Source organism: Chrysoperla carnea, chromosome 3 (genome assembly GCF_905475395.1).
Source record: "Chrysoperla carnea chromosome 3, inChrCarn1.1, whole genome shotgun sequence".
Taxonomy (NCBI): Eukaryota; Metazoa; Arthropoda; class Insecta; order Neuroptera; family Chrysopidae; genus Chrysoperla; species Chrysoperla carnea.
The window spans coordinates 38383687-38399809 of record NC_058339.1 but is presented as its reverse complement, the minus strand read 5'-3'; the positions used below and the strand labels follow the sequence as shown (position 1 = coordinate 38399809).

Here is a 16123-nt window from a genome sequence, read left to right as displayed (position 1 = left end):
AATTCTTAAGAGTTCTATCCTCATATAGGATATAATACACTTCAATAATTGACGTGCTCAGAAAAAACGAGTTGAATAAGCTGAGAAAGATTCTCGGAACAGGAACATCTAGTTTTTGTTCAGAATAAAAGAATAGGTATTATTCGTTTAATAACTTATTTTGATTGTGTGACTTAACTTACTCAACGTTTGATTAATCTGAACGCAGCCATTATCTATTTTCGAATTGGAACACCGGATGGTGTCTGTATCTAATCAATATGAAGTTTCACTGCATTTTCCATACAGAAAAATTTATTGAACAAAATGTGAAGGAAATTAAGGGGAAGCACATTTTGGCAGAACTCTATTAATGAAACTTTCTACATTACGAAAGTTTCAACATGTTTGTAATTTTTGAGATGTTAAAGATTTAAGTGACTGTACAATTTATGGTGAGTATACACTCTGAGATCTCAAAAGTCACCTCATACTTTTGTCATTTCCCTTTGTATAAAAAAAAATGTAAATAGAATTTTTGATTGACTATGATTATATTGTCGATTCATAATTTACACGGCTCTTGTATATAATAAATACTTTGTGTTGCATTTAATACCGCGCAAAAACGCTACTCTTAAAAATAAGTACTCTAAATTCTTTTCTCCCTATAAAAAAACATATCTTCTCTCTGTATTATACACCGTATTTTAATTAGCTTGAATTTTATGAATCTATGAATAATCCTAGATGATGTATGATATAAATAAATATATTCTCTATGTTCCTATTTTATTTTTTAACTCTATGAACTCTTTTGCGCAGTGCGTTAAAGAGTATTTTAGAATTTCACATTACAAACTTACTGAAAGACATAACTTTTTTTTTATATTAGTAGTTCAAAAAAAAAAAAAAAAAACAAAAAAAAAAAAAACAAATCACTACCAAAATAAAAAAATCACCAAATGCGTATGCGTAGAAAAAAACAAAGAAATTATATAGAGAAAAAAAAAACCATACAAAAAATAAATCAAGCGTATATTCTACACACTAATTTTTAGTATTTATATTCTCAAAATATTTATAAACGTAGATCTATTTAATAATTAATAATAATAATTTTAAAAAATGAACTACTAATTTAAAATATTTTGTAGCGCTCATTTCTAAACAAAAAAAAAAAAACAAAAACAACATTTCCATTTTTTGAATCAAAATACGACAATTTCCGTATGTACTTAAAAACACACACCACACTTATATAAATTGAAAGGGCATATGAAATTCAACATCATAATTATTTAATTGAAGAGATTGGGATAGTACATACGTGATTATTTAGAATTTTCTCTGTTTGAATATCATGTGCCTATTATATATTTAAAAGTAAAAAGAAAAAAAAAAGAAACAGTATAATAAATAAAATTTAGATAATATTATAATAATTAAAATATAATAATATGATATAATATCGAACTAATTCAAAATTTAATTAGAATATAATTAAATATATTCAAGCAAAAAAAGCCACCGTTAATTATTGGCAATACTTGTGTTATAACTATCATGCTATCTTTGGTTTATATTTTCAATTCATTTGTTCAAAAAATAATTTAAGTCGTTATAATAGTTCATTTATAGTTATAGTGGATGAAAACAGAGGGACTTTTAGAGGTATTCTCTATGATTCATTTGGATTTGTTTAAATAATCCAAAATAGCTCTTACGTCATAATATATGATTGTCTTTTTTTGTGATCCAATATCCTTGCCTTACACATTTTAACACAAATATAAAATATATTACAATACTGTGGGAGGTAGGAACTTCGTATTACAGATAAGGATAAACAAAACATTATGGCGTAGGAGCTATTTTGGTCTATATCTTACAAGGCGCATTCAACAATGGCGTAAGCGTAATTTATTTGATTTTTAACATGCACATTCCATTGTCCTCCGTTGCAAAAAAATACTTACAGGATTCATTCCCTCAGTAACCCTTAAAGGACACAAGAAGATATTTTTAGTTTTCTCTGCTATAAAAACAAAAATCATAATTTCGCCATTTATTTTTTATAATTCGATTTAAATCAATCAAATGTCTGAGATTCCTCAAAATGATTCTCCCAATTTTTGTTTCTCAAATCTGGATTAAGTTATACTTGAATGCCTTTTAATTTCAAAAGGGCTTTTGTATTCATGGTTTGAAGTGACCCAAATGTTGTTTAACTGAAGTGCTCAGGTGCAGCAATTCAGTTTTACAATGTTTATATAATTTCGAATTGTAAAGAACAAAGCCATGGTTTTTAATTGTTTCGAATTTAAATGGAATGTAAGTGATTGCGCAAAATCCCATAATCATTCATGGTACGATTGTAAGAAAATATGTATATATAAAAAAATGAACGATTTCAACCGAAATGTAAACGAAATAAGTATCGTAAATGATATTTTTTTTAAATAAATAATTAATTTTCGTTAATAAAAGGCCTAATTTATTAAATTATGCATGATGTTATTACACTACTTAGTCAATTATCATAAAGGGCATACTTTATTCTAAATGTAAATATTGTTAATATATAATAAAATAAATAAATGAAAACAAAACAAAACAAAAAAAAAAAAAAAAACAAAAAAACACTAAATGTGATAATAACCACTATAAAACAGTGCCCAAGAAATGTTGATAGTGACAACTTTTAGGATTAATTTTTAACTATTTTTTTTTTTTAATCAGAAAATTTTTTATGTTTAAGATGAAGCTAAAAAGACAGCAAGGTATTTTTTTCGTTGCTTTAATTCTAGTTTTCGTGGATATAGTATTCGTAGTTAAAATCGAAGACACAAATAAATTCAAAGTTCAGTTTCATAAATCGATTAATCTTCGAGTGAATATGATTTCATGTTTTTTGGATCAGATTTACTTTGATAGTAACTCATCCAAGTAAATAACATAAATTAGTTATATGTTTTTCGATATTTTGAAGAGCCAACCTGAAATAAACCGCATAAAATCGAAAAATAATTATTTTTCTAAACCTAGATGAAATTCAAGACATTACGCTCAAAAAAATCACTTGATTATTTAAAGAAAGGGGTACTTAACTGAATATTTTCTAAAATCGTTAACGACCAAGGATGGATCTCAAAAACTATCTAAATTTTAAAATTTTTTGCTTTAAGATAGAGACTGGAAAATAATTTTTTGGGTACGTAACGTAGTTTTTGTTAACCAACTACGTGGAAACTTGAGACCTAAGAAATTAAAATTGGTTTATCTTCGTTAAAATTTGTAATTTGTAAACAAAGAATTGAAAAATTACATTTAGAAATTGCATTTCTGATTTATAATTATTGTCTATAATAATTTTAATATTTAAATAAAATTTAAAAAAATAGGTTTAAAGAATAATGAATTAGAATTAAAAAAGCGTTAATTATATTAAATCCATGTCTGTTTAATTAATGATGATGTCTGTTTAATTGACGTTTTTAAAAGATATAAAACATGCAAATATGCTACAAAGATTAAAAATATTTTTATTCATCTTTAAACGACCTTCCAGTTTTTATTATAATCGAAAAAAAAAAATTCTTTTCAAAAACTACACGCACGCAATTTTTTAATTTTTAACCCTTCAGCTTGGTTGCTTTCGTACCACAATCTTTACTCTTGTGATGAGAAAATCTCACGCTATTGTGCAAGCGCCAAGAGTAAAATTTAAAACTTTGTTTACAATATGTTTTTAGGTTACATATGTTTACGTGTGAAAATGCATTAATTCGTATGAAAGAATAGTATATTAAATTTACTTACTTATTAAATGTTCTGAATAGGTTATTTATCTGTCATCTGTGATTGAAAACAGTGATGAGAATAACTTTCCCAGATGTTAATAACTTTTTTTTGCTTTTCATCCTGTAAAGCATAAAATTTTGTGAAAGTATAAATATTTTCAAGTGGTTATTTCATTTTAAATTTTGAAGAAACTTTTTAAAATAAGTGTGAGAGAATCTCTCTACGCAACGGTTCCGAAGGGTTAAATGTTAATTCGACAGTTCTTTATTTATAAGTTACATCAGTGACATCATTAAAATGAGCGAAAGCTTTTAACAAAAACTGAAATATTTGAAATTTAAAAAGGTCTAATCGTTTTTTAATCATGCGAGATACGTAATATCCATAAAAGTTAAAACAAATTTTACCTTTCTGTTTTTATAACTTCTCGTTGAAGTAAATGAGATTATTATGTAACTGCCATTAGACTGCGAATTTATAATTATATAGACATTTGAATTCCAATCTTTACTTTCTCATTTTCAACAACACGAGGTTAGAAAATAATACTCATATATAAAAAGAAGCAATAATATTTAAAAAAAAAGTTTTATTATAAATAATACATTCATATCATGAAAACTCTTTTTCGAAAAACTGTGTCGTACAAAAAAAAAACATGTAGATATGTCTGTCGTCAGTACTTATAATATTTAGCGAAAAGAACATCCCTTTGAATGTATTCAAAAATAAACGTTACCTCTATGTTTACATTCTATATTATAGTCTGAATATAGAGGTAAAAAAAGTATTAATATATATTTAGAAACTTTATTTTAAAAATCATTATATAGAGCGCGCTCCTCCAGCAGCATTCAAAAAAAAAAAAAGACTGATATAAAAATTCTAAATTCAAAAAACACAAGATCAAAGTAAAAAAAAAAAATTGTGTAAAATATAAAAAAAAAATGTTTTTTATAAACAAGCAAACTTTATATTAATTACTATAACTTATTGCCTGGATGAAAAAAAATTCAAATTTCTTGGATGTACACTGTTATATAATTGTTATATCCCAAATTTACCGAGGTGCGTTTTTATTATTAAAAAAAAAAAATAAATAAAATGACACTTGTGAGTACCTTTTTTTATAAAATTATATTATTATATTGGCCAAATAATTTATTTTCAATTTTTATTGTTTTATTTTATTTATTTTCTGTTGGTTTCGTATAAAAGAATGTGGAGTGGACTATTTTTAATTGCCATAATATGTTTAGCGCCAATGGTGGTAAAGAATTGAACTATATATATTCGTTTGTTATTTGACAATACTATTTCAATTACTAAATTAGATAAAACTTAAATAAAAATGTTCAAAATATCGATTACAATTCACTTTTAAGCTCATAAATAATAATATTAAGTAAATACATGTTTAAATAAGACGAAAAGAATTTTTCCTTATATAATATATAGTTTTATTTTTTACCGACATGGTGTACAAATTTAACAATTGATAACTAAAAAGTCACCGTCGCTGGCGACAAATTTATTTGATCAAATAAAAGACTTCAATTTGAAATAAACAACAATTTTATATATTTATGAGGGGAAATTTTGTCAAAAATTCAAGGTTGTTCACGATTATCTCTCTTTATAACGGTATCTTTCTCCATATAAAAATCATTACAATAAATTTATTGTGAACTGAACAAAAAAAAATTATCTCCAAGTTTCCATGGTAATTCAGGATAGATAGTATGTGTTCCGTAATATTCACCAGTATACTGTCCAGTGCTGATGACGTCATAAACGGATGCCATATGGTGTATCGTTCCCAAAGATACTGGCCAGTGCGTATTTATTTATTGTTATTGTACTCGTCAATTACAAGTAATCCTTTTCAGATGCCATTATTCCTTCTTAATGAACAATAAATAAGTAAATTTATTGTACAAACACCCGGTGAACACATGTACACTGTCATGCCCGTTTTACCAGCACAATATGGCGTAGTATACCATTACAATATGGCGCCGATTTCTGACGTCATGAGCACTGACCAGTATACTGGTGAATATTACGAAACACATCCAAAAAAGATCAAAAGATAAACTAGAACATTAATCTAGCTGAGTTCGAGCTTTATTAATGCTAATAATCAGAGAGTGGGGAATAAACAAAAATTATCCAAATCAGTGTTAGTTACCAGAAACATTCCAAATTATTTAGACCAATTATTTAAAAAATAAACAAACACTATTTTATTATCATCGTAAAATATGCGCCATAGGAACTTGAGCCTTATATTGAGTTAAATAAATAACTAATATTTTATAACGTTAGGTACCTACTATCTCATCGAAAGAAAAGACTTCGAAGGTGTAACCGTGTAAGTGACAAAAGTTCTTCAAATTAATTTTACAAAATCTCTCAAAAAAATACACATATTATGGCATAAAGTTATTGTTGGCCATTATTTACAAAGTAATCAAAATTAAAAATAATTTAAATAAATATTTGTTATTAAGAAAAAAATGATATTTTAATTATTGTTATAATTTCTTTACTATTAATATTTATTATTATTTATTTTTAAATTAATTAATTAAATCAATAAAGTCTGAATTTTGAGTTTGATGTATGATATATTTAATGATGGTCTAAAAAGTCAATTAATTAAATTGTTATTATTCAAAACAATATTCAAATTAATTAATTGACTAATTTTAATGACATATTTATATAAAGTATGTAAGTGAAACAAAAAAAAAATAAATAAAAAAATAAAACAAATAGTATAGTATAATGTTAAAGAATTGATGAAAAAATAATTATGGAAAAAGACGAAACAATGTAAGTTTCCTGATCGCAATAAAAGTCTATCTCTATACAAATAATATGTTTATTACTCATTTTAGGAATTCCCCGTTTAAGTTATTTCTAAACAGATCTTTATATAACTAGATAGAGGATCTACTCGCACCGTGCGCGAGTTTCGTTTCCATGACAACGATACACTAATTATAGAATTGTATGGATGCATATATAATTGTATGGATTGCAGTTATGACTTGATTGAAAATTTAATATTATTGTCTCACAAATTTAAATAAATAATTATGATAATTTACATTTGAAAAATAATATTTGTGCAATTTGATTTCTTATTTTCACAATTTTTAATGCATTAAGTTTAATTAATTAGTATTTTTCAATTATTTTAATTCGACATTTTCTATAACATTAACATGTAAAGAATTACAAATTAGTCATAACAGCGTCCTTTATCGCCAAAATTTTTCACTGGAAGCGCTGACATCGATTTTATTGTCCCTACCATGACTACGCACACAACGAATATGGAGTAAAATAAAATTTATGGAGAAAAAGATGGCGTGGCACCTGAGTGGCTGGGAAATAAATAAAACCATTGAACGCTAAAAGAAATATGTTGGTACTCCCACACATGTTGTTGAAAACAGCTGTCCGTTGTCATGTTTGTTAATTTTGTTGTCCAAGCGATTATAAAAAAATGACTCATTTCAAAAAAACGATATAAAGGAAAGAAAAAAGGATAAAAAATTGGTAGGGCGCTTGGCATGAATCCAAGAAGTCCGGGTCCGAGTCCTGTATTTTTTTTAAATTCTCTTTAATTAAAAAAATGCATATTTTGTCAAAAACCTTAACAACACCCGATAGGAATTCTCTCAAAGTATGTAACACTTTAAAATATTGTTGTTATGAACAAATTTTTGGTATAGGAGTTCATAAAATCACCTAATTAGTCCATTTCCGGTGGTCCGTTCGTCTGTTTGTGGACACGATAACTTAAAAGCGAAATGAGATATCAAGTAATTGATATTTTTATAGCGCGCTCAGGACGTAAAAAGTGAGACTAAGTTCGTAAATGAGCAACAATTGGGTCTTGGATATCTGTAGGACTCATCTTGTAAACCGTTACAGTAGATAGAACAAAAGTTTAAATGTAAAAAATTTGCCTAATAAAAAAATAAACAACTTTTGTTTGAAACATTTTCTCCAAAACTATAAAAGATAGAGAGTTGAAAATTTGCAGGTAGCTTCAAATAGTGGTCTTGTCCTTGTGAAACACAAAAAGAAATTCTTTGTGTGTTTCACAAAAATTTTCACAAAGAAGAAAAGTTTCGAAAATGAAATAATAGCATTGTTGGTTTTTTTAACTTTATAATTTATAAAAAATAATGCAAACATTGATGATAACCAACACTTTCTATACAGAATATTTCAACAACTAACTCAATCAATTGTTTGGTTTTCACTTGTTTTAAAAGGTTATGGTTATTTTAATTAAGATATTTCTCTCCAAAAGAAAAAACTAAGGACTCCGTGGAGTCACTCGGCGTTCACAATTTTGCCGCCCCTTATTTTTACTCGCTGCTCCTCCCCGTAGATTGGACCTTGATGACTAATGATCCTATAATTTATCTAACCGTCGTGTATGATCATCCCTATTATGGAAACATTTTGGATTTAGTAACACCTCTAATATAAATTACATAAATATTTACATTTCATTAAGCCCAATAATATTTTTGCATAATCTATGCTAATAAAATATTATTACTTTAATAATATTGAAATTGCTTTTATAAAATTTTTAATGCCGACAGTATAATTCTGCTCACCCCACCAAAAATAAAAAAAATATGTTTTCTACATTACAAATAAACATGTACAAATTTTGTCTTGACTTCACCCGTGTAATTTTTAGTTTGAATTTATAGCAGTTTCAAGTGTGAGGGCGGGGTTATTAAAAAATCAAATTACTTTTAAGATGTGGTAATGGCTACAGGGTCAATAGGCAAAACTTTGTTATTTTGTCATAGAATTATTTTCATGGTTAATGTAAACATAAAAAAATATTGAATAATTTATATGAAAATATTTAAGAAAGTATTATAGCTGAAATAAATTATTATAATTTTTTTAAGAAATTTATGCAGATACTTCCGACAGTTAATGCATTAAAATTTACGTTTGACAATAATAAAAATGTTAGGGTCTTATTTAAGTTAATTGACCGACCGTAACATTTAACATTTCCTCAATAGCATAGACCTCACATTATAAGGTTTCATTCATCATGGCTTGGAGCTACTACGTCAAAAATATTAACAAAATTCTGTAAATTTTTAAAGAATGGACTCAGGATGTGCGAGGGAATTAACAATGTTTACATTAATTTAAATTCGAAAATTATGGCGAACTTCAAATTGAGCTTTCTCTGATGGATTTTACTCGATTTATCTTATTTTCAACATTCTCTTAAATAGCAATAGGAGTTTCTATAATACCAGGATCCCTGGTAAAAAATGCAGTTTTCTTTAACACCCTTTCTCAATATTAAAAGAATCGGATATGTAATAATAATAAACCTTTAATTTTGATAAATTGTTATACCATTTTATATATGAAATATATCAAGGTATACTAAGTTTAGTCCCAAGTTTGTAACGCTAAAAGCTATAGATGCTACGAACAAAATTTTGGTATAGGTGTTCATAAAATTCATTTCCAGTTGTCCTTTCGTCTGTCCATCCGTCTGCCTGTCTGTCCGTCCGTCTGACAACACGATAAATCAAAAAAGAAAAAAGATATCAAGCTGAAATTTTTATAACGTGCTCAGGACATAAAAAATGAGGTCGAGTTAAATGAGCAACATAGGTCAATTGGTTCTTGAGTTCGTAGGACCCATCTTGTAAACCAGTCAGATATAGAACAAATGTATAAATGTAAAGAATGTTCCTTATAAAAAATAAATAACTTTTGTTTGAAACATTTTTTCGTAAACATCACGATTTACTCGTCAGAGCGCAAATTATATAGTATGTAGTCTATGGGAATATGTATGTATATGTGGCTCTCTAACAGTGGCTATCTTTTTTTACAATACATGGATGGCAATAATATAAATTCAATATAGCGACCACCAGACGCCATATTGTGAAAAAGAAAAAAAATGAATTTCTGCGAACTATGTCAAGTGGGGTATCATTGAATGGCTATTAAATAGACAAATCGACTAACGTAGTAATCATTAAAATCGATTCATTCTTTTGGCCTTTAGAGCGCCTCAAAGATCAAAAATAAATAAAAAGGGTAAAATAAAAAAAAAATTATTTAAAAATCAAAAAACCTTACTGAGTTAAATATAAAATGTCAAGAATAAAACAAGTCCAGCAGTTTACATTGCGACTTTAACAGTCGCGACCCATTATTGGAAACATTCTAGCCGGTGTAGATTTTAATTTGTCAGGACTGTTAAAGTCGCTATGTAAAGTGCTGGACTTGTTTTTTTTCTTTTCAGTTTATATTTAACGGATCGGGCTTTTTGATTTTTTAAATAACTTTTTTTTATGAGCTGAAAAGTGTTTTCGGCACATTTTTCTAGACAACATTCCGAATTCAACGAGCTGTTTTTAGGACCAGTATTTCTATATTTCACCAATTTGAAATTGTCGACTAGACTATTGAACAATCTTGGTATTGGAGATACGTATTTCGACTATAAAAAAGGCTAAATCAGTTACAGTGACAAAAAAATGGGATATGATAAATTTTTTTAAGACAAAATACAACAATGAAATTTAAAAGCTAGATTTTTTAAAATATTTTTCTGAAGATAATGAGCCTTTTTAATATTTAACAGCAGGAACATTAACAATGGTGCAAAATTTAAATAGACTTTGCAATATTTTTTTTAATTCAAAAATATACCACTGCCAAGATGCATAAATGTATAGTTCGCTTAAAATGGAACACATTAAATATCATGTGCAGATAAACCGGCCCTGAAAATAACATGTACTGCAATAATAAATATTATTATAAGAAAGGAAAATACGTCTATTAGATACCTAATCCTTTTTTGCTGTAGTTAACAGACTAATTAATTAAATATTTGTGAAGAAGTTAATTTACAATGATACAGTAGGAGGCCGTACTCCAATCTGCAGTTAGAGGCCATAACACAATACAAATGTGAAAAATTCAATACATCTACATATAAACAATTATTTTGTTTGAAGTTTAGCTAATAAAAAAATATTTTATATAACTTTGTTATAATCTACCTGCCAAGGCAGTTAATTCAATGCGAATCAAATCAAATTAATTATGTATAGTGCAAATTTTCATACATATTTTCAACAATTAAAAGCTGCATTTCCACGTAAGTACAATTTTTTTTTTTAAATTAAATAATTAAATAAATTTATAATTCCAAAAATTTTTAATAGAGTTACTTATTATTAATCATTTTTTAATTTTTTTTTTAAATTAAATTTAGTCTAGTTACCAATCCTTCAGTTTTAGTTTAAGTTTAAAATTATGATTTCTCCAGATTCCAGCATTAATAAACAATTTCTAGATTCGATTCTTTAAAAAAATTACCGCGATAAATTTATATTTATTTACAATGCTTTACTGATTTTTTTTTTCTCTGATTTTATATCTAAGCATGTACAACAATAATCATTACTAAAAGCTAGGTTTGAAATACGTGTTTATTAAATAAATAAAAAACAAATTTAATTATATTTATAATTTAAAATTAAAAAATAAATTAATCGATGAATTATATAATTATTTTGTTTTAAATATCTCCAGATTTATTCGGACAATTTCCAGACTTTCCCAAATTTTGAGTTGGTAACTTAATTATAAACAATTTCCATAATATTAATATTTAATTTTATTTAATTATTTTTATTAAATTTTTTACAATAATTATCGGAGATTTAAGGATGTTTGGGACGTACAATCGAATCTCTATGTTTTGTATCATGTCATAAAGGAAATAAATAGTTTTTATAGTAAAAGAAATATATAAAGTTTAAAATAAAAAGGGAAATTTTACTAGAAAAACGAAAATAATTCAACTAACTTTTGGTAATAAATGTATCGCAATATCTTATTCGTGTAAGCGATAGAAATAGCCTATTTTATTTCTAGCGAACCAAATGTACTATGTATATAGCTGCTTGTAAAGCATACATTATAATATTAATAAAATTGTTGCACAATGTTAATAAAATTGTGCAAAATTATTTCTATAGAGTGAAAACAATTGTATAAGTAGATTAAGTACACACGTAAATTATTTTTTAATTATTATAACTTTTAAACATTTCATAGTAGTTTTAGCATTAATTGAAACCCATCCCATATGCACAGGGCCGGATTTAAATTTCTGCCGCCCTGGGGCACTTTAGAAAATGCCGCCCTATGACTGAAATTTTATTTTAATAGTTTTGATATCTTATTTTTTTAAAATTAGAATAACTAATTAATTGCAGAAAATTTATTATGTATTACATATTATTATTACTGTTCTTTTAAATTAAAATTAATTAGTATTATTTGATGATTCTCCAATTTTAGGAAAATTCATTGATCAATTAAAGTTTCTGTTATCAAAAAGACATACATAATTTGAAAATATTTTTAATTCTTCAAAAAAACTATATTAATTTATCAATTCCAGAAAATAAAAATATCAAATTTTATTTTTGCAAACCTTTATGGAAATAAATAAATTAAACTATTTTAATAGTTTTCACTTAAATTTCCTATATTATAATAAACACATATTTTGATTTGATACATAATGCATAAATTATATTTCTTGAAAAATAAAATGTTTATTTAAAAGAATTAGTTAATTATATATTGTATAGAAAATATTTTCTCACATTCCAAATTTTGCCGCCCTAGAAAATTTGCCGCCCTGGCCACTAGCGCCCAACTGCCCCTAGTGTAAATCCACCACTGCATATGCAAAAAACAAACCTATTTTGGCATTGCCGTTCTGTATTAAAAACAGTTTTTTTTTTTATTTCCGCGATTAATTAATGTTCAAAATTTATTGATCAATTTAAGCCAAATTTTGTACATTAATTAACCGTGAAAATATAAAAAAAAAAAAAAAAAAAAAAAACAGTTTTTAATACAGAATGGCAATGTCAAAATAAGTTTGTTTTTTGCGGTTGATAGTGTTACAGCAATATGTAACATCCGTAAACAAAACAAAAACAAAATTTTTTTTTAAATAATTGTGCCATTTGAAGGGAAATTGAAAGGTTCGAAATAGTTATGATTTGAAAAATTTTTTAGATTTTTCCCATAATTCTTCGGAGGCAATTGCTGATGAAGAAGAAAATAAATAGAAAGTTTTAAATAACTTACAGTTAGTTGAAAATCCCTGGACCACACAGATTACACCAACTCTTCGGCATTCAAACGTTCAACCACTATTTTGGTTGCGTCATAGTTGGAAAACATACTCGGTTGTGAACTGTCCTTGAAACCTGAGTATATAATACTCCTTAGAGTACATTTTAAACATTTCCCAAAATTCGAAATACACATCTACAGCTTTATCTTTGGATTCTGGAGTACCTAGAAAATAGAAGATTTAGTAAGATATCTCAGTTTAAAACTTGTACTCATTTTCAGAAGAATTATTGCTGATAAAAGTTCTATGATTGAGAACCGGAAACCCGAACATTATCAATTTTCTATGTTTTTCGAATATTATTCGAATAAATAGGAATTCTGTTTTTCATTTCGAATTTTGAAAGGACATTTTATATTATCTAAATTCTATTGTGTCACTAGTTTGTATTTTGCCCATTTAGTGGAAAACTGCCATGATAAGTTTAGATTAAAAAAAAAAAGTGAGGAAAGTTAATTTTCAAATATCTTTGAAAATTGAATTTCGGATAACCTCTTCTACACCATAAGTTTTTGGAGCTTTCACGAACAAATTCACCAGCAACATATTTCGAAAAAAATAACAATTTTTGGACTTTTCAAAAATGTGATCCAGAAACATTTTCCATAAGGAGTTTTTTGGTCATAAATTTTTGAAATTCGAATAATGATTATTTTATTGAAGTTACGTGTTATGCCAACAATCTTAAGTAACTAATGATGTGTTTTTATTCTAGCTCTGGTCGCAATTTTTGCCGTATGTTTACCATTAGGATGGAGTTCACCAGCTTTACAGAAATTACAATTGGGCGATAGTAACTTAGGTCGACCATTAACACACGATGAAGGTTCACTATTTATTTCCTTAATCACAATCAGTGAAATCCCTGGTACGTTGGCTATGATGGTCTCAATAGATTATTTTGGTCGTCGGCTGGCATGCATACTCCTATTAATACCATCTTTCGTGGCTTGGATGATATTTACATTCTCCACCAACATTATTATATTTTACCTAGGACGTGTCCTAGCTGGAATGAGTGTGGGAATGGGAGTCACTTTATTACCAATATATTTGGGTGAAATAGCATCAAAAGATTTTCGCGGTACTCTACTCACATTACTCGCTACCATTGGCAATACAGTTGATCCAATTATTGAGTTTATATTGACGCCATTGGTATCGTTAACAGCAAGTGCTGCCATCTCTTCAGTACCATCTATTATGGCACTATTTTTAATGTACTGGTCATACGAATCGCCATACTATCTTGTAATGAAAAATAAAATTCCCGAAGCAAGAAAATGTTTAGAAAATATTCGTTATAAAACTGTCGATAATGATAAAACAATTACTGATGAATTAAATGAAATTGAACGTACAATTATCGCGCAGACGAAAAATAAGGCATCATTACATGAACTTTTTGTAGTAAAATCAAACCGAACGGCAATAATTTATATGACGATTATACATACCATTAAGAGTTGTGTTGGACTTCCAATTATACGATATTTCATACATATCGTTGTTGAACAGTTGAACTTAGATTTATCCGCAAATACTGTTGCGTTAACTGTAATGATTTTAACAGTATTAGGTTCTATCAGTAGCACAATATTTGTACGAAAATTAGGTAAAACTGTATTGATGATCGCTTCATTAATAGGTTGTTTTTTGAGTACCTTAATAATTGCAATTTATTTCAATTTTGCTAACAAAGAAGAGTTTTGGATCCAATGGATTCCTGTAATTTGTTTACTTGTCTATGCATACATGCATGGATTAGGTATTGTAACACTCCCATACGCGTATCTTGGAGAACTGTTTGCAGCTAATATAAAAACGTATGCTGTTGTATTTTCAAAATGTTATTTAGCTTTATGTTACTTTGTAATAACGTCTGTGTTTCAATCGATATTTGATTATAATAATGCATATCCATTTTATTTTTTTGCGTTTTCGAGTTTTATAGGAATTTTATTTTTTAAATTCGTCATGCCAGAAACAGATCGTAAATCATTTTATGAGATACAAGTATTATTAGGTGCTAAATATGATGATGTTGAAGGAAACCTTTGATAGAATATGGTTAATTTGCTCTTAAAACTTGTCTTGTAAAAAGCTCTTAAGCTTTTCTCAATATTATGCTACATAGGGATTTGAAAGTCTTGCCATCTTACCTGATTAAAATTTTGCTAGTAATAGATAGAAAGTTGAGTTAAAGTAAGTTAATGAGTTATAATAATAAGAACTTGGCTTCATTGTAGAAAAATGAAACTATTACTTTAGAAAACATTCAATAATTATTAAATTTATGAAAAAATTATCGTTACTACATTAAAAAATCGTCAATATTTATTCATTATAACATAAAATCGTAAAATGTAAACACGATGATTGCGTCTAGCCAAAGTGATCGCTCAATAGTGCCCAATTAGTACCTCCCCCACAACATTTATCGATAATCTATTTTTTCTAAGGTACATGGAGGGTCATACCAGAGCGCTCGACAGCGCCTACTTCAACTAAATGCAAACGTTATTCATGATAATTAATAGTTATAATATAAAATTAGTTTTTTCAAAACGCTGTTGAAGCTGAATATTAATAGTTAATATATGATTTAAATGAATAATAATAAATAATATATATTTATTTATAACTTAATAATGTGATAATAAGGTCCTAGATATGGGATTTTAACGCTGAGATGTCAGCGCCGCGAGTAAAAAAAATGTAAACTATATTTGTAACACTCATGATTTTTTCATTGAATTAAAAGTTAAAAGCTGTATCATATTTAAGAAAATCGTATTTAATTAACCTATTTTATATATGTACGTATGGTATACAATATACAACATTGTAAATAGCATTTCCGTTATATATTATATATCTATGTGAGCTGACATTTCTTTTTTCAATCGCTAGATAGAGTCTTTCAACATAAAAATCCCATAATGTGTGGTGTTTTAACGATGTCATGAGTATGAAATATTTGGTATAATCACAACAGAATTTCACTAAAAACCTCAAAAAATATTATCAGTTACATTTAAAAAAAAACTTAAAAAGCTACTTATCCCACATCTTTAATAC

The 16123-nt window shown here is 26.9% G+C and overlaps 1 protein-coding gene across 1 annotated transcript; it reads left to right on the top strand.

Annotated features, from left to right (window-relative positions):
- Positions 1–10716: 10716 nt before the first annotated feature.
- Positions 10717–15652, top strand: LOC123295470 (facilitated trehalose transporter Tret1-like). The gene is made up of 2 exons (XM_044876841.1): positions 10717–10978; positions 13758–15652. The coding sequence occupies exons 1-2, from the start codon at positions 10924–10926 to the stop codon at positions 15101–15103; spliced, it is 1401 nt and encodes a 466-aa protein (XP_044732776.1). The 5' UTR covers positions 10717–10923; the 3' UTR covers positions 15104–15652.
- The last annotated feature ends 471 nt before the right edge of the window (positions 15653–16123 follow it).

What these genes read in the sequence shown, in the direction of transcription:
- LOC123295470 (XM_044876841.1), top strand. Translation starts at nt 10,924, where the DNA reads ATGTATAGTGCAAATTTTCATACATATTTTCAACAATTAAAAGCTGCA. An exon ending in ATTAAAAGCTGCATTTCCAC is followed by an intron (nt 10,979 to 13,757) that starts GTAAGTACAATT and finishes TTTTTATTCTAG; the next exon opens with CTCTGGTCGCAATTTTTGCC.